The sequence below is a fragment of the Acaromyces ingoldii genome (assembly GCF_003144295.1).
Source record: "Acaromyces ingoldii strain MCA 4198 unplaced genomic scaffold FA10scaffold_7, whole genome shotgun sequence".
NCBI classification, from domain to species: domain Eukaryota; kingdom Fungi; phylum Basidiomycota; class Exobasidiomycetes; order Exobasidiales; family Cryptobasidiaceae; genus Acaromyces; species Acaromyces ingoldii.
The window spans coordinates 114,957-137,621 of NW_020290253.1; the positions used below are offsets into that span (position 1 = coordinate 114,957).

Here is a 22,665-nt window from a genome sequence, read left to right on the forward strand (position 1 = left end):
GAGCCTCCGGTACGACAGCATTCGTCATAGGGCAGCCCTGTGGCCTGCAGAAGCGTGGCTGTCGCGCAGGGTGCTCACGAACAGCATGTTGTTGCTGCAACTGGAGAGCGTGGGTCGCTGGCCTTTGTACATGTGCGAGCCCAGCAGTGTCGTTTGGACCTCTTTGATCGAATCACGGAGCGTGCGATAGGGCACCAGTGGCCCGCTAAGCGATAGCCCACCCTGATCATCGTGCAGATAAACGTGAGCCAGTAGTATTTCCCAGAAAAGAAAAGTGAAATAATGGGCCTGGGTTTGAAATTCTCGACAATAAATCGGTCCGTGTCTCTGTTCAGGTTCGGGTATCGCCGACGCAGGACGACCGAGCAAAGGCCGGCTATACGTGCCGTTCGTTTCTTTCCCCCCTGAAGAGCCTCCGTACTACACTACTACTAGCTGGGAGGCCAGGCCAGACCAGGCTAGGCTAGTGAGGACGGACTAGTGGCCCTCCGACCCTAATTCTTTCCTTTACCCCCGTTCCGACCCGCTTGTCACACGAGCCGTCGTCACTATTCACCCGACGAAAAAAGAACGGGTTGCCCGTCCAGCAGACCGAGCAGGCGCGGAGGCAAGCAAATGACAGACAAGAATGCCCTCTCTTTTTTTTCCTTTTTTTTTACCCCCTTTTGAAGCTCCGACGGCGGACAGGTCTAGTCTGTCGACAGGGCATTGACAGCGGGCTGAGGAAAGGCCGGCCAGCCACTAGGAGAAAGCCACCGCCCCCGCCTGTCCACTGACTGGTCACTCCTTCATAAAGACACACAACTTCTGTATCCAATTCACTCGTGCAACTTGCAAGATGAGCCGAGGCTCCTTTCCCCCTTCCCCGTACAAACGAGGAAAGGAGGAAGTGGCTCTAGATTGAGCCGGGCAAACCCTCCAAATCCAATCGGAATCGACAAAAGGCATTCACGCAGATCCCGCCATTGTTCGTTTGTTTGTTTGCGTTGCTTTGCTTTGTTTGCTCTGTGTACTACTGCCCTGCGTCCACCCACTCGGTCCAAAAGAGGCACAAATTAAAATAGAGAGGCGGTTGGACCAAGGCTTCCTTCCCACTCTTGCTCCTGCTGCATGTAGTGGTACAAGCGCGCTGCGGAAGCAGCAGCGCCGCACCCACTGCAGCTTCTACTGCGCTGTGCGGCAAGCTTCTAGCTTAGTGTGCGCGTGCCTGATGCGTTGAAAGGAGATCTGACCCCGACGCAGTAGTGGAGGGAGAGAGAGAGAGAGCGGAGTTCCACAAGGTAAGGGCCCATTTAAGTGCAAGTCTGCGTCGTGAAAAGTGGCTTTTTGCCATGGCTCCATTTGGACTTGGACGCAGGCTTACTCGAAGATAAGATGGACACGTCGGTGGGCACTCCTTTTTCGACAGACTCAATGGCAACGGCCACGATAAACGGACAGACTTCATAGACGGTCACAGGCAGGCTCACTTCTCCCGTTCTCGCTCTCATCCTGCCTTGTATGACTGTATGACAGGTCCCACTCTGCATTACAATACACCGCACAAGTATGGTAACACAAGCATCTGAATGACGATTGACGAAATGACGTGACCGCTCTCTATGTCGGCCGCGCAGCCTTTTCTCGCCGCTTGCGCTCGGCCTCTCTGGCAATCTCCTCCAGAGCGTCAAACTCGCCGCTGCGGAGGCAGAGGTCCCTGAACGCACTGCCCTCGCTGCTCCGCAGCATGAGCTCGAGCGGGGCGCCATACTCGACGACGGTGCCGTGGTCGAGGACGAGGACCTTGTCGTAGCCGACGATGCCGCGGATGCGGTGTGCGACGGTGAGAATCGTCGCGTCGGCCATCTCGTCCTGGATGGTGCGCTGGATGGCCGCGTCCGAGTGCGCATCCAGGCTCGCCGTCGACTCGTCGAGGACGACGACGTTGGAGTGGCGCAGCTTGATAAGGCCCCGCGCCAGGGCCAGGAGCTGCTTCTGGCCCGCCGAAAAGTTCTTGCCGCCCTGCTCGACGGCCATTTCGAGGCTCGTGATGACGTTTGTCATCGTCACCGCCTGTGTCCCTCCTGCTTCTTCGCCGCCGCCGCCGCCGCCGCCGCCGCCGCTGGGCGACGAGGGCCGGGTACATGCGCGGCTGCCGGCGCTCGAGACATTGACGAGCTGGCAGCGCTGAAGAGCATTCCACAGCTCGGCATCCTCGCACGTGCCAAACGGGTCGAGGTTGCTGCGCACCGTGCCGGAAAACAGCTGGGCGTCCTGGGGAATCACGGTGAGCCGGTTGCGCAGCGTCTCGAGGGGCACCGTGGCAATGTCGATGCCGTCGACGACGATGCGGCCCTGCTCGGCCTCGAGAAAGCGAAAGAGGGCGAGGGCGAGCGAGGACTTGCCCGAGCCGGTGCGCCCACAGATGCCCACCTTTTCGCCCGGCGCGACGCTGAACGAGACGCCGCGCAGCACAAGGGGCAGCTCGGGCGCATAGCGCACCGAGAGCGACTCGACGTGGAGGCCGCCGTGCTTGGTCGGCCACGCCGCGGGCGGGTCTGTCCCCTCATGGCGCTCGGGCTCGACGGCAAGGTACTCTGCGATGCGCTCAATGCCGTTGGCGTTGATCTCGATGTTGGTATACATGCGCAGCACCCACAGCACGGCCTCGACGAGCTGAATGGTGAAGCTGAGGACAAAGCCGGCCTTGGCAGCGTCGACGTCTTTGCTGTAGATGAGGATGAGGGCCATGCCAAAAGTAACAAAGCTCGAGAGCATGTCGACGCGCTGGCTCAGCCACCGGTTCTCGTACCACAGAAAGAAAAACGGCCGGTTGGTCTTGTCGATGAGGCGGAGGCAGTGGCGCGTGAAGCGCGAGGCGTCGCCGTAGGCACGGATGACGACGGCGCCGCTGAGGGCCTCGCCGACGAGGGTGAAGATGGGCGAGCGCGTGACGCTCTCGATGCGCTTCAAGTCGCGCGAGCTGACGACGTAGAGGGCGCCGATGGCGTAGTAGAGCACAATGACGACGGCTGAAAAGACCGTAAAGGCCGGCACGGCGTAGCAGCTGACGATGAGAATGACCGTCGACTGGATGCACACGTCTATAAAGAAGATGAGCTGCGGGGCGAGCTCCTGGTCGAGTGTCTCGATGTCCTTGCTGAGCCGGTTCATGATGCGGCCCACGGGGGTGCGGTCGAACCACTGGGGCCGTGCGCGCATGATCGTCGTCATGAGCTGGCGGTAGAGGGAGCGCGAGGCCTGGAGCGCGCCATAGAGGCCGATGGCGTCGCGCAGGACGCCGATGAGGATGAAGAGGACGACGAGGAGCGCATAGCCGGTGAGGTAGTACCGCGTGCGGTCTTCGAACAGCATCTGCTCCCCCATGTTCGTGCCCGTGCCCATGCCCATGTCCATGCCCATGACCAGCTGGTTGCTGCTTTGAATAACGGGCGCAGGCGAATTGCTGAGCCAGCGCTGCGCATCGTCGGCGACCGAGACGGCCAGCGTGGTGGCCATGCCCATAACCCTTGACGATGCGTGGAGCAGGCCCAGCGATGCTGCGCCGGACTCTTGACGCTCCTGCTGCAGATGATGCTGCTGCTGGGGATCGTCGTAGGAGCCGGCCCAGCGGCGCAGCCACGCGGTGGCGACGACGTCCATGCCCCGGGCAGCAACAAAGACAACGATGCCGATGACCCAGTAGGCCAGCAGGCCGAGGCGCGACGTGGAGAAGTTGCTGAGATAGAGCTTGTAGGACTTGATGCCGATGCTGCCCTTGGCGTACGTCTCCTCGTTTGCATACAGTGCTTTTTTATCCTGGCGCTTCTTGATGGCGTCCTGCTCGGCGGCGCGCGCGCCCTCGTCGAGCTCCTCGATCAGCGGCGGCTCGTCCGACGGGTCGCCGCCGTCGGCCTTGATGGCGTCCTCGGCGGGGCTGCCGTTGCTGTCCCTTCTGCCTCTGTTGTCTTTCGTGCTGTCGTTGCCATTGCCATTGCCATTGCCACTTGAGGAAACGACAGGAGCGTCGTCGTCGTCAAAGACGCCCGTGGCCAGGACCTCGGCGGGCGTGCCCGCGGCGACGACGCGGCCATCGTCGAGTGCGACGGCAAAGGCCGCGCCAGGCAGGCAGAGCTGGACGGCGTGGGTGACGAGGATGACGGTGCGGCCGCGGATGAGGTCGCCCTTGAGGTAGTGGGTGAAGAGGTGCTTGGCCGTGTGCACATCGACGGCGCTCAGTGCATCGTCGAGGAGGAGGTAGCGCGCAGGCGAGTACAAGGCCCGGGCGAGCGCCAGACGGGCCTTTTGGCCGCCCGAGAGCGAGGTGCCCTTCTCGCCGACCTCGGTCTCGTCGTGGTACTCGAGGATGGCCAGGTCGGCCTCGAGGGCGCAGGCGTGGAGCACGGCACGGTAGCGTGCCTCGTCGTACGGCTGGCCAAAGAGGATGTTCTCGCGCACGGTGGCGCCGAGCAGCCACGGCGATTGGGAGCAGTAGGCCACCGTCTCGGACAGCCCGGTGCGTGGATCGACGTCGACGAGGGAGCGGGCGACGGCGCAGGGCATGAATGTCGTGCCACGCAGGCGGCGCGTCTCGCCAAGCAGGCTCATCAGCAGCGTCGTCTTGCCACACCCAACAGGCCCAGCGACGACGGAGAGCTTGCCGAGGGGAAAGGCGAGGTTGAGGTCCTTGAGCTGAAAGGGCGCTGGGCTCTCGTCTTCTACCTTGGCCTCATCGTTCTCGGCATAGGTGAAGGTGGCATCGCGGAAGCCAACAACGGGGTCGCTGGTGGCCGCCTGCCGCATCCTCGTCGCAGAGGCTGGCCCACCATCGCCAGCGCCGCCGCCGCCGCCACCGAGCAACTGACGGTACTTTTCCGTCTCGGCCTCCTGGAGGTAGTGGTCGATGCGGCGGATGGAGACGAGCGAGGTGAGGACGTTGACGAGCATGTCCGGCAGCGCTTCGAGCGGGTGGCGCAGGGCGTTGAAGAGAGCCATGGCGGTGAAGGCGACCTCGGCAGGCAAGGGCCGGTGCAGCACGCCCACGTGGACGGCAAAGGTGACGAGGCTGACGACCATGGCCATGCCGATGTACGTGGCCGCCCCGAGGAGCCAAGCACCCAGGCGCATATAGAGCACGGCCAGCTCCCTCTCGCGCGCGTCGTCGAGGCGCTTCTCAAACGACTTTTCCCAAGCAAAGACTGTGTCACACAGAGTGTCAGCACGCACAAATCCAAACAGCAGACAAGCACAACAGACTCACACTTGACCGTCTTGATGCAGTTGAGCACCTCGGACGTCAGGTTCAGCCGGCGGTCGGTGGCCTCGAGGAGGCGACGCTGGAGCCGGACAAAGAGGCGCGAGATGAGCGTCTGGAGCGGCAGCGAGAGCACAAGGACGGCGACGCCGCCGACGGCCGACCAGCCGAGGAGGTTGATGAGCAGGTAGACGCAGAGGACAATCTGGAGGGGCGCGCTGGGAAAGAGAAAGTGCAGGTAAGCGCCCACCTCGGAGACCTTGAAGACGTCGACGGAGACGAGGTTGGTGACCTCGCCGTCGGACGCGCGCCCGCCCTGCTGCCCGCCGAGGCTGCCCTGCTGCTGCTCTCCCTTTCCTCCGTCGTTGCCTCCCTTGTGTCCGTCCTTTTGCTGCTGCTGCTGCGGCGACGCGTCGTCGTTATTTTCGGGCGACGCTTCTGTGCCACCGCCCGTGTCGCGGCGACGGAGGGCCTTGTTGATGATCTCAAAGATGAGGATGGCCTTCAGGCGGATGCACATGCGCCGGCCCACAAGGAGCGCCTGCGAGGTGCACGTCGCAGCGATGATCTGGCCCACGAGCATGCCCGTCGCATACAGCACGGCCATGTGAACAGGCGTCGTGCTGGTGCCGTCCCGGGAGCGGTCGCCGATGTAGCCGAGCACGAAGCGAAGGCCGACGGCAGGCGTGAGGTTGAAGACAGCCTCCATGACGGCCCAGGCTTGCTGGAGGAGGACGAGGGGGAGAAAGTGGATGAGGAGGCGGACAGCGAGCGAGCGGTGCGATGGCGCCAGATGCTCGCCCGTCTGCCCCCCGTCCTCACTTCTCCCTCTTCCTTCTTCTTCGTCGTCTCTGTCGTCGTCGTCGTCGTCGTCGTCGTCGTCGTCCTCGCTGACCTGGCTGGCAGGGGCAGCGCGGCCCACAGCGGCGGCGTCGCCATCAGCACGGAAAGCAGCGACGACACATGCGGCCTGGTCGGCTGGGGGCAGGTCCGGGACCGCATCGAGGGTGAACTGGATGCGGTAGTGCTTGAGCATGGCCGGCGTGACGAAGCTGAAGAGGGCGCGCGACAGCAGCGGCGCCCGGTTCTCGGGCGAGGGAAGCAGACTGGCAGCCTTTTCGGATGCCTTTGTATGCGCACCGTCGATGGCGGCCAGACGCGCGGCGAGCATGTCCTCGTGCGCATGAGCGCCATCGAGAGAGGGCGTCTGCGAGGGAGAGTGGCGCACGCGGGGCGTGGGGATCGCCGTGCGGGCCTCGCCATAGGCCTTCTGGGCCTTGATCGTCTGGTGAATGGCGCGCAGCCGCGAGGGCAGGCGCAGCTCGAGGGGGAACACGAGGCTGGGCAGCAGCGTGGCCAGGCACAGGCTACACTCGATGGCGGCAAACACGATGCTCGTCCTGCTGCTGTTGGTGGCGACGATGCTCGAGCGCAGATTGGAGAGCGAGACGAGCGTGGCGAGCGCAAAGAGGAGCGCCTTGTGGGTGAAAAGGGAGCGCCGTAGACACAAACACACGGTGCTCAGCACCGAGAGGTACGTCCACAGCGCGAGCCAGGCCCAGCTGGACGACGACGACGAGTAGACGGGTCCGTCAAAGGCGAGCTGGGCCACGCAGGTGCCGGCGAGGGCGATGCTGCCGAGGGCTTCCCAGACGCGCTTGACGACCTCGGCGTCCGAGGCGCGCAGCGAGTCGTCGGCCAGCGTCTTGGCCATGTTGGTGTGCACCTCGTTGAGAATGACGGCGTTCTCCGTGTGGAAGACGACCTTGTCGGCTGCCTCGTCTGCTGGGATTACCGAGGACGAGGAAGTGTGTTGTCGTCTCCTTCTTCTCCCTCTCCTCTTTTTTTTCTGCCTGCTGGGCGCGCTGAGCTTGGCGACAATATACGGTGCATTCCATGGCATGATGAGCGTCAGTGCCCGCTCGACCATGCCCGGCCTCCTGCGCAGGGGAACGAGCGGCGGCGCGCTGTTGTCTTCGTCGTCGTCGTCTTCCTCCTCTCCCAAACCATCCAAGCCATTCTCGTGGGGCAGGACGATGCTGCTCGACGTCGGGTCGAGCGTGGCCACGCGCACGGCCGACTCCCTGTGGCGCCGGTTAGAGAGGGCCTGCTGGATCGAGACGATGGCCAGCGACACGGCCAGCGCAGCGAGGGGCACGGCGCCATTGAGGAATCTGGTGGCCAGCATTTGTCAGCGATCATCATTCAAGCTCGTCCCCTCAACTCGCTCGCACACTCACCGCTGCCGGAAGCATGGCGACCAGTCGAGGCCTTGCCAGACGGCTGAACAGCCGACGCCTTGTGCGTCCATCGTTGTTCGTGTGATGCAGAGCGCGGCTGGGCCGGCTGCTCCCCCGGCGCCTTTTGAGCTTTGAGCGTGTGCGCGTGCGATCAAAGAAGCAGCACTCAGGCAGGGCACTCGTGCAATCTGCGCGGAGGTCCGTCCGCCCGTCGAGTCACGCCTCCGCTGCCCCCCTCGCCTCGCTCTCGCCCTTCTGCCGTCGCGCCGCCGCCTAGACAGGGACACAGCTAGCGGTAGACTCTGACTCGTTGGAGACTGCCACTACTACTGCTTTGTTCTCCTCCTCTTCTTGCTGCTTGCTGAGACCGAGAGCGAGGCTGAGCAAGCGACCAGACTCGCTCGTTGTTCGCTCGTTGTCGGTCAGTCCGTCTAATCTTCTTCAAGGGTCTTCTGATTTCTGATTCCTGATTTCTGATTTTGATTTTTCGCAGCCTTTTTTTCTCTCTTAGCCTTGCGCTCCCGGGCGAGACGCCGCCGCGAAGACTCAGCTAGGCGCCCTCGCTGCCATGGGCCAATACTACTGAGAGACCAACACGTGCGGGAAAACTCAAGCTTCAAGCTTCGAGGAAAGGAAATAAGAAAGAGGTCTGTGCGGCCTAAGACAAGAAAAAACGCTATCTTTGTCTCTCTTGTGCCTAGGCAGCAGCAGCGACGAGATGGCGCAGAGCTCTGGCCGTCGCTTCGGCTCGCCCAGCCAGACCGGGTCTACGTCCGCGTCCGCGTCAGCATCTACTGCCGCAGCAGCATCATCAACACCATCGGCAGGTGCAGCAGGCTCGGCGATGGCTGCTGGCCCGGCGTCCTCTGCGAACCCAGCAAGCGCACTCGTCGCATCGTCGCAGCCACCAGCGCCGCTCGCACCGCGGCTGACCACGACAACCCCTTCGGCCGCGGCCGCGGCGGCGGCGTCGTCGTCGTCGTCGTCATCGCCATCGATGCAGGCCGGCGCTGCTGCCGTCGCCAGCAGTCCGTCGGTCTCGTCGTCCCCACACCACCCCCGCCCGCGCCAGCTCTTTTCGCGTGCCACCCAGGCACTCAACGTCGAGCCGTCGCCCACCACGGGCCGCTTTGCCGCCTATGTTCGACATCATCCCGAGAATCCTTCATCGTCGCCCTCGCGCCTCCGCTCCCCATCGAGGCGTGGACCTGCCAATCTGGCCGAGCAGCCGCCGCGCTCCTCGAGCCTGCTGCTCGACCACCATCACCACCATCACCAGCAGCAGAACCACCAGCAGCAGCCACATCAGCAGCGGGGACGCAGCAGCGTGCCCGTGTCCACACAGCAGCAACAGCACGCACATTCAGGCCCGCATACATTCGTGCGCCCACCGCGGAGGGACGAGGACCGTGCGGCGATGAGCGACATCGAGGTGCACCCCTGCTTCCGGCGCGACTCGGACCTGCCAGGCGACGTGCTCGTGCGCTGTGCCGGCGTCGAGTTCTTTGTCCACAAGGCGTGAGTTTGGACGGAGGCACTTTACGAAGAGAGAGACATTGCTGACTCGAAGGCGACTGCCACAGCATCCTCTTCTATGCCAGCCCCTTTTTCCGCGCTGTGCTCGAGGGCGATTGGATCGAGTCGCACCCCTCGCTCCACCAGCTCTCGTCGTCGGACGGCGAGGCAGACTCGGACGATGACGATGACCGTGGCTTCGATGAGGGCGACAGTCACTCGCAGCAGGGCAGCCAGAGCGGCGCACGGCCGGACAGCAGCCACGGCAGCGACACCAAGCAGGAGCAGGCGCAGGAGCGCGAGGCAACTGCGACGACTGGCACCCTTGACAGGCACCAGCAGCAGCAGCTTGCCGGCCTCGCCTCGCCCCGTGCCTCGTTCCATACTGCCTTTTTGCAGCTCGACGTCGGCAGCAACAGCGCAGAGGGCGACGAGAGCGAGGGCAGCAGCAACAGCAGAGGGCCTGCTTTGACTGAGCAGCAGCAGGCCGACAACCTGGCAGACCGACTGCAGCGCCTGGCCACGCCGCCGCCGCCCGAGCCTGTGTCGCTGGCAGCAGCAGCAGCACCGGCAGCAGCACCGGCAGCAGCACCAGCAGCAGATGAGCGAGAGCAGTCGACAAAGGAGACGGCAGCGAAGCAGCGGGCCACTAAGACCAAGCGAAAGAGGAGGGCAGCAGAGAAACGCCAGCGAAAGAAGGACGGCATCGTCGCCGTCGTCGATCTGCGCGAGGAGGACGCCGCCACGTTCCAGGATGTCCTCTGCCACGTCTACCCGCGTGAGTGTGTGCTGCCTCTCCTCTCCTCTTCTCTTCTTCTCTTCTCTTCTCTCCTTCTCTTTTCTTCTCCTCCTCCATTTCACCGCGGCTCACCCAGGCCCACACACCCCACAGACCTCGAGCTGCGCATCACCTGGTACAACATCTTCTCCCTCTTCAGCTTCTCGGACAAGTTCGCCGTGCCCCACCTCCGCCAGGCCTGCTGCACCTTTCTCCGCGCCGCCCTCGCCGGCCGGCCCATCGACGCCATGGCCCTGGGCGAGCGCCACGGGCTCGACGACGTGTACCGCGAGGCGTCGCGCCACGTGCTCGACAACATGCCCCAATGGGAGCCCGAGGAGCTCGAGGTGCTGTCGCAGGCGACGCTGCTGAAGCTCGAGCGCAAGCGCACCTGGTTCCTCGAGCGCCTGCTCAAGCTTGGTCTTGCCAACCCGGCGCGCGACTACGAGTGCCACGGCGCGTGCCCAGACCCGGGGGCGTGTGCGCGCAACCTGCAGGACCGCTGGCAGGCCCAGTATGCCCAAGCCTTTCGCTTTGGCCCGCCGCAGCCATCGGTCATCTGGCGCTACCTGCGCGAGATGGACGTCTCGCCGCCTGCTGCTGTTGCTGCTGCTGCTGCTGCCGCTGCTGCTGCCGCCGCTGCTGCCTCACTGCCTGCCTCTTCGTCGGCCTCGTCGTCGCTGTCGCCCTTTGCTGCGTTTGGCCTGGGTGGCTCGAGTGCAGGGGCGGGTGCCAGTGTCGCCTCGCTCAGCAGTGCCATTTCCACCGGTGCATCCATGGCAGCCACGGTGGGAGGCGGTGGCGGCGGTGGTGGCGGCGGTGGGGGTGGTGGTGCTGGTGGGGGACTTGGCGGCGTCGGGGGACTGGGTGGAGGCGTAGGAGGACTGGTGGGCGGGGGGATCGGAGGCGCAGGTGCAGCTGGGCTGGCCGCGGGTGCAGGCACGGGCGGCGCACCGGCATCGGCTGCGGGCATGAGCCTCAGCCACAGTGCTTCAGGCCACCACCACCACCACCACTACCACTACGCCTCGACGAGCGCGCTGTGCCAGAGCACCGCCAAGACATGGGTCCAGGTGGGTCTTCTCAGGAGGGAAAAAGCAAGGATGACTGCTGACCTGGACATCTGTCACGAACAGGGCCTCTTTGACCGCATGTATGGCCTGCCCACGCACGCAAAGACGCCGCAGAAGTTCCTCGCCGTCAAGCTCGCCCCCGACCGCGTGTCCTCGTCCGCCGCCGCTGCTGCTGCCAAGGGGGCTGCCGGCCGACCAGCAGGCACGCTTCGCACACCGCATGGCTACCACCACCACCACCATGCCGAGACAGGCGCCTGATTGTATACATTACTCCTACCACTACTACTATTACTACAATGACAGAGACAGTGACAATCACGCCCGCTTGAGCTTGCCCTGCATCGTCGAGAGGAACTTGACGCTGAGCGCGCGGTCGAAGCGGAGGTCGTCGCGGAGGTGCTGCGGGAAGAGCTTGCTGCGCAGCAGCTCGCTGTCGCGGTCTGCGTCGAGGTGTGGGCAGTAGACGAGGTCGTCGCGCCTGGCGCCTGGCGGCGGCGGCCTGCTTGATGACGATGACGACGACGATGACGGTGGGAGGTTGGACTTGGACTCCTGGAGAGAGAACTCAAGGTCTGGAATAGAGCATGTTATTAGCGAGGTGGCAGGCATAACATTCATATGACACGCACCGTGGTAGCCGTCGCAGGCAAAGACCATCGAGAAGCGCTGCAGGCCATCGCCGCCGTGAGGCTCGACTGGCTCAACGCGGTTGATGACGATGCCCGTCAGGTCCTCGTACAGCTTCCGCACGGCGCGCTGGTCTGCGGGCGTGCCGCTGGCAGGCGCTGGCCGGGTGCGCGAGGCAAGCTCGGCCTCAAGGCGCGCCACGTCGCCCTGGCGCCGCTCGACGCGGTCCGTCGCCTCGCGCAGCTTCGCACGCAGCCCCTCCACGACGTCGGCCCTCGCCTCGCACTCGTCGCACTTTCCACCCCGCATCCCACCACTTGCTCCCTGCTGCTGCTGCTGCTCCAGCTCGCGCACCCTGGCCTCGGACGCCTCGAGCTGGGCCGAAAGCGACCGGAAGCTGTCAAAGGAGGCTGTTGCCAAGAGAGACATTAGAGCTGCTTCCTCGGAACTAGGCCTGGCACACCAGCTGCTCACCCTTGGCCTGCTGCTCGGCCACACGCTTCAGCTCGGCCATGATGCGCTCCGGCTCAGTGAGGCGTAGCTCACGCAGCTCGTCGAATTGGGCCTGGACGGCGTCGCGCTCGGCCGTGAGCTTCGATGTATGCGCGTCAGCCTTGCTGGAGAGACGGATGTGAGCGAGACACACACTCACCAGCCGGAGCTTCTCCTCGAGCAACTTTTCCCGCCGCAAGGGTGCTGGGTCGTACTCTGCGTCATCCCTCCTCCGTGGCATGGCCATCCCCGGAGGCGACGACATGGGCATCATTGGCGGTGCGCGCGACACGACCGGGTTCACAAATTCGTCGTCGTACATGACGTCCTGCTCTCTTGCCCCCTCCTCCTCCTCATCTTCCTCGTTCAGCCCACCACCATATTCTCTCCGGTTGTTCCCTCTGCCACTGCTGCTGCTGCTCTTGAGCACGCCCCTCGAGTAGGCCGAGTCGGCCGAGGACGACGTGGGGCCATGCGGCCTCCTGTCCGCGCCCGCCCGCTTCCGGTGCCCAACCTCGTCCTCCTTGCCGTACTTTGACGACTGTGGCCGCCTCGACGACGCAGCATTCTCCTTTTCGGCGGCTGCCGCGAGCGAGATGACTTTCGGCATTGCTTTTGATCTCCCCCCGTCTTGTCTTTGCCAGTCCTGTCTTTGAAGGGAAAGACAAAGTCGAGGCGACCAAAAAAAGTGTTGATCTCGACGCGTTCCTCGTCGCAGAGCGAGCACGTGACACGCGCGCCGCCCCTCAACCCTAAAAAACACGCCCTGCAACGCACGGAGGGGTGTTGGCTTCCCAAACGATCTCTTCCAAGCACCAGCGCGACATGTCGTCTGTCGCAGAAGACAGCTTTGTCGTCTCGGACGCCGAGTCGGACGCCTTCGTGCCGTCGCCTGCGGCGGCCAAGAAGAAGGCAGCGCCTGCAGGGGCCAAGAAGACGGCGGCGGCAGCGCCAAAGGCCAAGGCAGCGGCAGGCGCCCCTAAGAAGAAGCCGCTGGCCAAGAGCAAGGCCAACCTGGGTGCCGACGGCGAGGGCGAGCTCAACAACGACGACGTGGTCATGGTCGATGCCACCAACGGGTCGCACTCCATGTCGTCGAGCCAGGAGAACGTCGTGCCCGTGCCTGCCGTCGCCGTCGCCGCGTCCTCGTCCAGCAAGACGGCCACGCAGACCTACCAAAAGGTGAGCAAGCAGCGGCTCTGCTCTGTATGCACTTGATGAAGCGAACAACACGCGCTGAAAACATCGTTCCTCCAACCACAGCTCTCGCAGCTGGAGCACGTCCTCAAGCGGCCAGACACATACATTGGCAGCATCGAGCAGCACACGGAGAAGCTGTGGGTGTACGATGCCACGCGCAAGCAGATGGCCTACCGCGAGACGACGTATGTGCCGGGCTTCTACAAGATCTTTGACGAGATTCTCGTCAATGCCGCCGACAACAAGGTGGGTTGTCCATAGCAGCTCCCTCTGTCTGATTGCCACCTCTGCTCACACTTTGAACGCATACAACCAGGTACGTGACCCCACGATGGACGCCATCAAGGTGACCATCGACAAGAACGAAGGGAGCATCAGCGTGTGGAACAGCGGCAAGGGCATTCCGATTGAGATGCACGAAAAGGAGGGCGTCTATATCCCCGAGCTCATCTTTGGCCACCTCCTCACCTCGTCCAACTACGACGACGATGAGGCCAAGGTCACCGGCGGCCGCAACGGCTACGGCGCCAAGCTCGCCAACATCTACTCGACCGAATTCACCGTCGAGACGGCCGAGGCGCGGACCGAGCAAAAGTACAAGCAGGTCTTTACCAAGAACATGAGCGACAAGGGCAAGCCCAAGATCACAAAGAACAAGGGCGCAAAGGACTTCACCCAGATCACCTTCAAGCCCGACCTGGCGCGCTTCGGCATGGACCGCATCGACGACGACATCGAGGCCCTCATGATGAAGCGCGTGTACGACATGGCGGGCACCGTCAAGGACGTCAAGGTCTTTCTCAATGGCGAGCGGCTCAAGATCAAGGGCTTCAAGCAGTACGTGGAGATGTACGTCAGCGCCATCAACGAGCTCAGCAACGGCGGGCCCGCTGCCGAGCCCAAGGTCGACGAGGACGGCGACCTGAGCATTACTGATGGGGCCGCGCCGGCGCCCACGAAGCAGACCATCATCTTTGACTCGACCGTCGACAGGGGAAAGACGTGGGAGGTGGCCTTTGCCGTGTCCGACGGCGAGTTCCGCCAGGTCTCGTTTGTCAACAACATTGCCACCATCAAGGGCGGCAAACACGTCGACCTCGTCGAGCAGCAGATTGTGACCAAGATTGCCGACCACGTCAAGAAGAACAAGAAGAACGGGCCGGTGAAGCTGCCGTCGATCCGGCAGCAGCTGTGGGTCTTTGTCAACTGCCAGATTGTCAACCCGACCTTTGATGGCCAGACAAAAGAAACCATGACGCTCAAGGCCAGCGCCTTTGGAAGCAAGTGGACGCTGTCCGAGGAGATGCTCAAGAAGATTCTCCGCTCTGGTGTCGTCGACAACGTCCTCTCCTTTGCCAAGTTCCAGCAGGAGAAGCAGCTGAAGCGCACCGACGGCCACAAGCGCACCCGCATCACCGGCATCACCAAGCTCGAAGACGCCAACAACGCGGGCGACCGGCGCCGCGCCAAGGACTGCACCCTAATCCTCACCGAGGGCGACTCAGCCAAGGCCCTCGCCGTCTCGGGTCTCACCGAAGTGGGCCGCGACAACTACGGCGTGTTCCCGCTGCGTGGCAAGCTCCTCAACGTGCGCGAGGCCGGCCACGAGGCCATTATGAAGAACACCGAGATCTCGGCCATCAAGACCATCATGGGTCTCCAGCACGGCAAGCAGTACATGAGCGTCGACAGCCTCCGCTACGGCTCCCTGATGATCATGACGGACCAGGACCACGACGGATCGCACATTAAGGGCCTCATCATCAATTTCCTCGACCACTTCTTCCCCTCACTCCTCAAGCAGCCCAACTTCCTCGTCGAGTTCATCACCCCCATTGTCAAGTGCACAAAGGGCAAGCAGGAGATCTCCTTCTTCACCCTGCCAGAGTACGAGGTGTGGAAGGAGGAGCACAACGACGGCCGCGGCTGGAACATCAAGTACTACAAGGGTCTGGGTACCAGCACGGCACAGGATGCGAAAAAGTACTTTAGGGCGATGAACAAGCACATGCTGCCCTTCCAGACAACGCAGGAGGGCGACCGCGAGCTCATCGACCTGGCTTTCAACAAGAAGAAGGCAGACGAGCGAAAGGAGTGGCTGAGCCAGTTCAAGCCAGGCACCTTCCTTGACCACAACATTGCCCAGGTGCCCATTTCGGACTTTATCAACAAGGAGCTCATCCTCTTCTCCATGGCCGACAACGTGCGCTCGATTCCCAGCATCGTCGATGGCCTCAAGCCCGGCCAGCGCAAGGTCATGTTTGGCTGCTTCAAGCGCAAGCTCAAGGCCGAGATCAAGGTCGCCCAGCTGTCGGGCTACATTGGCGAGCACTCGGCCTACCACCACGGTGACGTCTCGCTCACTGCAACCATTGTCAACCTGGCGCAGGACTTTGTCGGTGCCAATAACGTCAATGTGCTCATGCCAAACGGTCAATTCGGCACGCGCATGATGGGTGGCAAGGACGCTGCCAGCGCCCGTTACATCTTCACCAACATCTCCGACATTACCCGCAAGATCTTCCACCCCGCCGACGACAACTTGCTCACCTACCTCAACGACGACGGCCAGAGCATCGAGCCGCAGTGGTACATGCCCACGGTGCCCCTCGTCCTCATCAATGGATCCGACGGCATCGGCACCGGCTGGTCGTCGCAGGTGCCCAACTACAACCCCAAGGACATTGTCGCCAACCTGCGCCGGCGCATGGCCGGCGAAGAGTACGTGCCCATGTCGCCTTGGTACCGCGGCTTCACGGGCACAATCGTTGCCGAGGGCGGCCCGGGCAAATATAAGTGCACGGGAACCTACAATCAAATTGATGACAAGACGTGGGAGATCACCGAGCTGCCGATCCGCAGCTGGACCTCGACGTACAAGGAGCTCCTCGAGGAGCGGCTGGCAGGCACCGAAAAGGTGCCGGCCGTCATCAAGGAGTACAAGGAGTACCACACCGACACGACGGTCCACTTTATCATTGAGCTCAACCCCAAGGGCCAGGCCGAGGTGGCCGAAAAGGGCCCCGAGGTCTTCTTCAAGCTGACGACGCCCATCAGCACCACCAACATGGTCCTCTTTGACCAGTGGGGCAAGATCAAGCGCTATGCGACGCCCGAGGAGATCCTCGACGAGTTCTACCTCCTCCGCCTGGACATGTACGGCAAGCGAAAGGAGTTCCTCGTCGACGAGCTCAAGATGCAGTACGAGCGGCTGTCGAACCAGGCCCGCTTCGTGCAGATGATCATCTCGCGCGAGCTCATCGTCAACAACCGCAAGCGCGCCGAGCTCGTCGACGAGCTGCGCAAGCGTGACTTCCGGCCGTTCCCCAAGCAGGGCAAAGCTAAAGTTGCGGCCGAAGTCGACGATGACGACGAGGCAGAAGACGACCAGAGCGGCACGGACGGCGACTACGACTACCTGCTGAGCATGGCCATCTGGAGCTTGACAAAGGAAAAAGTCGACAGGCTGCTGGGCCAGCGCGACGAAAAGGAGCGCGAGCTCAACGTCCTCCTCCGCCGCACGCCCCAGAACCTGTGGGACGAGGACCTGCTGCGGTTCACCGAGGAGTGGGACAAGATGCTCGACGAGGATGAGCGGCGGCTCAAGGACGTGTCCAAGAATCGTAAGAACAAGCCAGGTGGTGGCGCGGCCAAGGGCGCAAAGGCCGGCGCCAAAGCACGGAAGGTGCTCAAGAAAAAGGCCGGCTCCGACGACGACGACGACGATGCGCTCGACCTCGACGACGACAGCGAGGACGAATTCAAGATTGCGGCGCCCAAGCCAAAGAAGAAACCTGCGTCGCCCGTCAAGAAGCCCGCCAGTGGCTCGGCCAAGGCTCCAGCGGAGGCCCCAGCGAAGCCAGCAACGGCGAATGGCGGCGCACCCAAGCGCGCTGTGACAGACGGCTCCGACACCGAGAAGTCGCCGGCCAAGAAGCAGAAGAGCCCGCTGCCTTTCTCGATGCCCAAAGACGAGAACGAGGACGAGGACGACTACCTCGTGCCGACCAAGGCCAAGGCCAAGCCAAAGGCGCCCGCCAAGAGCAGAAGCGTCTCGGCAGCATCTTCCGCGCCCAAGAAGAAGTCGCCGGCCGTCAAGGTCGACTTGGACGATGATGATGACGACGATGCGAGTGTGGGCGCGGGGGACGAGGACGGAGACGATTCCATCATGGCTGACCCGCCGCCAAAGAGGGCGCCGAGCGGGCGAGCCAGAAAGCCCACGGCGGCGGCGGCGGCGAGCTCGCAGAAGAGCGCCTACGTCGACGACTCAGACGACGGCGACGAGGCCCACGAAGAGGAGGACGAAGATGCGTACGAAGACTAGAGTTCCATCGTCCTGCCTTTAGAAGAGCATCCAAGGACTTGCCCTGTACACTTTCTTGCCTCTCCTTTCCAACATATACACGGGACGGACAGGAGAGGCAGACCCTTTTGTAGAGCTTCTGATCCCTCGCATGACGAGGTGCATTCTTTTCTTCTCTTCTCTTCTCTTTCTTGTTGTAGGAATATCATTCATGTTCATTTGTTGACAAGCGGATCGATCGTACGAGAGAGGGGAGAGACTGACTTTGCGAAAGAGGCCCAAATTTGAAGAGATGACGAGGCAAAAGAACAGAATCGACATGGATCATGGTTGAAATCAGCTGCAGACGCAGCCATTGTGCATTGGGCAAAGTAATTGCCACCCTAAATGAGAAATCTGACGAAGAATGATGGCGGACGCACACAGCAAAGAAGGAACGAACTAGAATTGACGGGGCGAGAAAGTCGTGCAGGCCGTCGTGGCCGACGGTGGGCCGTTGGGGAATGCGTGCTGGTGCGGGTGGTGGCAGTGCTGGTGAAGCTGCTGCTGCGCATGGACGTTGCTGCCCACGAGTTCGGCGACGTTGCTGATCTGCTGATGCTGCTGCTGCTGCTGGTGATGATGCTGGTGCGCGTGTGGGTGCTGCTCAAAGCCGTGCTGCTGGCCATCGTAGGTGAGATGAACGTTGCGCATGCTCAGGACCGCCTCGGCAGCCTCGGTCTCCTCCTCGGTCGCGCTCTCTCCGGTTCCGGTCTGGTCGTGGGGCGGCAAAGAGCAAGGCCGACGTGCGCTGAGCGGCGCGACAGCTTCGCCCGACCAGTCGCACGAGGACGGCGTGGCCATTCTGGAGCGTGCCTCGTCTTCCTGCTCGCCGGCATCGAGGTTAGGCATGGGCGCGTAGGTGTACGACAAGCGCATCGGTGGCAGGAGCCGGTACTGCTCCTCGGTCTCCCATCCCGCCGCCGAAGCGCCCACTGTCGACCCTCCATCTGTGTGGTGGCGCTGGTGACCATGCATGTTCATGATACCGTGAATAGACGGCCCTGGCCCGAGCTGCAGAATCGCATCTGCCGCTTGGCGCTGCTGCTCGGGCGAAAAGTGTGGCGGCGGAGCGGAGCTGCCTGTGTGTCGCTGCTGCTGCTGCGCTTCTCCGTCGCCCGTAGAAAATGCGTCGCCCTTGGCACTGCCAATTTTGCTGCCGCTGCTGCTGTTGCCCCCGCCGACACTGTTGCTGCCGGTGTTGCTGTACATGTGAAACGCGGAATCGTTGACCTCGCTCCCTTTGTGACGATGTTGGGGCTGCGCCTGGGGCGCCTGAAGGTGATTTGGCGTCGCCTGCGCAGAGTTGGCCGACAAGGACGGATGTCGTGATTCGCTGTCCACGCCTGATGGTGGTGGATGTGTACCACCCATGTCGACGGTCAGCGTCGTTGTTGCCGCCGTCGATGCCGGGTGTGAGGTCCTCGTCTGCTGCTGCTGCTCCTCCGTCGCTGGCGGTGCTGCTCTGGTCGAGCTCGACGAAGCCGCCGTCGACGAGGCGGTGAAGCGCATACATCCATGTCCGCCCTCCCAGCCCGACCAAGAGGTGGCCAAAAAGCCAAAGAAGGCAGTGCCGATGGCTTTGCAAGCACGCGAGAAGCCAAAGCCAGCCGTCGCAGCCCTCTCCTCGTCAATGTCGCCGTGGTCGCAAGCTTGGAAACCGTCGCTGCTGTTCTCGCGCGCAGCTTTCGACGCCAGCAGCGAGCACATGTCCGGCGAGAGCGGGAGGCCCAAGCCGTCTGCGGGCTGGTGTGCGAGGTGCCAGGCCGACTCGATGGTGGCGATGAGCGCTCGGCCGCCGTCGGACATTTGCTTCGCCGCATCGCCCTCGGAACTTGCAACACCAGCAAAGTCGACGTGGAGCGCAGGCAGGTAGAGGTGAAGCTGGACGAGGTGGAGCTGGAGCAGGACAGCCTGGGCGAGGTTGCGGCACAGGAGCGGGAGCGTGGGCATCGTCGCCAGCAGCCAGCTGTGCTCGGCGGTGAAGTGGCAGAGGCGCTCCTCGAGGGGCGTGATGCGCAGGTAGACGTTGTCCAGCGTCTTGATCCACGAGGCTGCCTCGGGCGAGTACAGATTTGCCTGCACGTCCTCGAGCATCTTGGCCAGAGCAATGAGGCAGAGGAGCAGGCGCTGGGTCCACGCTGCCATGTTGCTGTTGCTACTGCTGTTGTTGTTGTTGTTGCTGCTACCGCCACTGTGGGAAGTGCGGCTGCTGCGGTCGAGGAGCGCATGGACATCCTGTACGCACGGCAGCGGCACGTCGTGGCTGTCCGAGGGAATCGTGGGCGCGCGCTTGAAGACGACGGCGACGGCCTTGTCGAGGCAGTAGAGTGCCCAAAAGAGAGCGATGCGCTGGGCCCGGCCGCCGGGCACGCAGTCGAGTTGGCTGGCGACGTGGAGCTTGAGGCAGGTGGCCAGGCCAACGGCCGTGTCAAAGGTGTTGAGCCGCTCGATGCGCTCGAGCTGGCCGGGCCAGTTGACCGAGAGCAGGAGCAGGGCCTGGATGAGGTGCAGGTCGAGGGGGCCGCCATTGCTCGCCGTCACGCGCGCATGGACGGCCTCGGTGGCCGTGTGCCAGCCCTGAGCCTGCCAGGCGACGAGCTCGGGCTCGAGAGTGAGCGCAGAGCAGGCGGCCGTGGCGACCATGGTATGGATGAGGTAGCCAGGCAGGTGTGAGGTCCGATCGCCGCTTTGGCCGTCGCAAATGGCCGCTGGCACAATGATGGTGTTCAACGAGCCCTCGAGGTAGAAGCGGTCGAGGAGCATGCAGACGAGCGAGTGGCCCGAACTCTCATGCTGCCGGCCTGTGGCAAAGTCGGTGATGCACGGCGGCAGGTTCCAGCTCGCCCACGGTTCCTCGTTTGTGCTCGTCTCCTCAGCCAGTGGGGCAAGAGTCTGGGCTGGTGCAGGCTCGTGCTGGAGCATGTTGCTGCTGTCAAGGAATTGCACCGTGTTGTTTGGAATGATAATTGCTTGAGTGTGCTGCTGCTGTTGTTGTTGTTGATGTTGATTTTGGGTTTGAGTTCCGCCAGTAGTAGCCCCGCCAGTGCGTCCTGGTCCAAGCAGCTCTGGCCAGAGCTGGGCGGCCATCTGCTGGATCAGCTCGCTGCTGCCCGTCCGGGGGCCCTTTGGCACATAGCCGGGCGTCGACACGAGCGTGTCCCTCCGTGGACGTCCAGCGGTCATGCTACGCTGCTCGACGGCGACGGCGGAAACGGATGTCTTTCGCCGTTTGCCCTGGCCAGTACCGTTGCCGTTTGCACAGTTGTTGCTGCTGTCGTTGTTGTTGTTGCTGTTGCTGTTGCTGTTGTTGTTGCGGCTGCTTACTTTTGCAATCTTGCGCGTCTCGTCGCGGTCCTCAAACGTGCACGCTGCGCCACTCTTGGCGCACTGCATGCACGTCTCGCCCTCCTCCTGCTCCTTTGCGTTGCACTTGAGCTTCTTGAGCCGGCACACGTCGCACGATGTCACGGGCACTCGCTTCGTCTTTCGGCTGCTGATTCTCGTGATTGGCCGTGCAGGAAATGTCAAAAATTGGCGTGGGTGGCTCTGTGCAGCACCGTAAGAACCACGAAATCCAGCGTGGCGAAGATGGTGGCCCGCCGTCTGTGTTGGTGCAAGAGGGGCCTGAGACAGAAGCTGGGCCGGCAGCAAGCTAGCCTGACGCTGCTGCGGGTCGTGGTGGTGGTAATGAGGGTGGTGATGGTGTTCGTGAGAGGCCGGCTTGGTCCTGTGTGCCGTCAAGGACGTCGGTGCAGGCGGCGGGGGCGGCGGTGACAGCGACGAGCCCCATCCCGGTTGCATTGGAAAAGGCGACCAGACGCTTTTTGTTTTTATATTTTTCTCTGATTTCCAGGAGGGGAAACGGCAGGCGGACTTCTCGCCTTGCTGCCGAAAAGTGCGATAAAGATATATAAAAAAAAAGGGAGGTGCCGTCCTTGTCCGTTTCTCCGCTCGAAGTCTCTCTGTTCTTCCGTCTCCGTCTCCGCCGCTCCCTGTGCTGCGCTGCACTGCGCTGTCCTGTTTCCCGAAGTACCTTAATCACTTTTCTTTTCTCTCTTTGTTCGTTTCGTTGCCCGACGAAACGCTTGAAGGTGGAGCGAGGACTGGCCTTGAAAAGCAAAAACATGGCCGCTTTAGTTGCCGCTTCCCTTCTTTGTCTCGCAGTCAATCATACGAGGACAGCGATACTCACCTCTGTGTTAGTACGTGTAGTAGTGTGCGCCGTTTCCGAGGTGCCAGCGCCAAGGTCAGCGGCTTGTGTCGATCCTAACAGGCCAGCTGCAGGACAATGATGGTAAAATGAGCGTTGGAGATATGTTCCCTCTTTCGGGGAGCAGGCTTGGTCGAGCGACTATATAGCAGATGGAGGTCCTCCCTGAGGCCTCGCTGACAGTGGTAGTGCTCTGGTCTTGACCCCCCCTTTGCCCTTTATTCGTCAAGCTGAAAAGGCACCCTCGAATGGCAAAACACCAAAATTTGAGTGTTTGTGTTCGTGGGAAAATAAAGAGAGGAAAAGGAAGAGAAACAAACAGGAGGAGTCCGAAGCTGAGCTCAACGTCTGTGTGCGTGTGTGCGTGGTTGTGTGTGTGTGTGTGTGTAAAAGTGCGTCGTGAGAAGAAACTTGGGAAAAAAAAAAAAAAAGAGGGCCCGATTATGAAGTCCTCTGGGCCCACTCCCAGTCTTCGACTGGCAGAGCGAGAAAGGGAAGAAACGCCATCATCCGCCCGTCTCCAACAAGGGCTGATGAGTCCTTTTTTGGCCCATTCTTACTCGCCTCTCGCTAATTGGCTCCTTAACCTCCCTGCTCTCGTGAAAAACACAACAACAAGACAGCGCTTTCTCCACGGCTGTCCGATTGGGCTGGCTGCCTCTTGTTTGTTTTTGCGCCCTTTGTTTCAAGACTTGGAAAAGAAAAGAAAAGAGAAAAAAAAAAAAAGCGCGGGCGCTCAGATTGTCTGATTTTGTTTTGGCTGAATTGGGTGCTTTTGGAGAGCATAAAGGGCGCGGGCGGGCGCGCGGGCGGAGGGACGGGCTGCGACGCGCCTCGACAAGGCTCTTTCGCCCGTTGCCCATCGCCAAGCCTTTCCTCTCTTTGTTTTCTCCCCTCTCCTTGACTAGTGCCTTTTGCCCGTCTCGTTGACTGGAGGGCAGCTACA

General features: G+C 62.2%; 5 protein-coding genes across 5 annotated transcripts; 3 read left to right on the top strand and 2 right to left on the bottom strand.

The window, feature by feature from the left end:
- Positions 1–1,470: 1,470 nt before the first annotated feature.
- Positions 1,471–7,813, bottom strand: FA10DRAFT_183067 (hypothetical protein). The gene is made up of 3 exons (XM_025518319.1): positions 7,474–7,813; positions 5,240–7,407; positions 1,471–5,177 (listed from the first exon to the last, which is right to left on the bottom strand). Exons 1-3 carry the CDS (start codon positions 7,542–7,544, stop codon positions 1,600–1,602), a joined length of 5,817 nt encoding a protein of 1,938 aa, XP_025374522.1. The 5' UTR covers positions 7,545–7,813; the 3' UTR covers positions 1,471–1,599.
- Positions 7,814–8,191: 378 nt separating this feature from the next.
- FA10DRAFT_304121 (hypothetical protein) lies at positions 8,192–11,143 on the top strand (the record flags this gene model as incomplete). Its single annotated transcript, XM_025525318.1, has 4 exons — positions 8,192–8,991; positions 9,057–9,766; positions 9,881–10,839; positions 10,903–11,143. 4 exons carry the CDS (start codon positions 8,192–8,194, stop codon positions 11,098–11,100), a joined length of 2,667 nt encoding a protein of 888 aa, XP_025374523.1. The 3' UTR covers positions 11,101–11,143.
- FA10DRAFT_304122 (hypothetical protein) lies at positions 11,094–12,623 on the bottom strand. The gene is made up of 4 exons (XM_025525319.1): positions 12,122–12,623; positions 11,944–12,061; positions 11,472–11,879; positions 11,094–11,414 (listed from the first exon to the last, which is right to left on the bottom strand). Exons 1-4 carry the CDS (start codon positions 12,569–12,571, stop codon positions 11,158–11,160), a joined length of 1,233 nt encoding a protein of 410 aa, XP_025374524.1. The 5' UTR covers positions 12,572–12,623; the 3' UTR covers positions 11,094–11,157.
- A 135-nt stretch (positions 12,624–12,758) lies between these two features.
- Positions 12,759–17,681, top strand: FA10DRAFT_269298 (type II DNA topoisomerase). The gene is made up of 3 exons (XM_025522694.1): positions 12,759–13,143; positions 13,225–13,407; positions 13,478–17,681. The coding sequence occupies exons 1-3, from the start codon at positions 12,787–12,789 to the stop codon at positions 17,486–17,488; spliced, it is 4,551 nt and encodes a 1,516-aa protein (XP_025374525.1). The 5' UTR covers positions 12,759–12,786; the 3' UTR covers positions 17,489–17,681.
- Positions 17,682–18,682: 1,001 nt separating this feature from the next.
- On the top strand, positions 18,683–20,409 carry FA10DRAFT_296958 (hypothetical protein). The gene is made up of 2 exons (XM_025524514.1): positions 18,683–19,255; positions 19,354–20,409. Exons 1-2 carry the CDS (start codon positions 18,879–18,881, stop codon positions 20,180–20,182), a joined length of 1,206 nt encoding a protein of 401 aa, XP_025374526.1. The 5' UTR covers positions 18,683–18,878; the 3' UTR covers positions 20,183–20,409.
- The last annotated feature ends 2,256 nt before the right edge of the window (positions 20,410–22,665 follow it).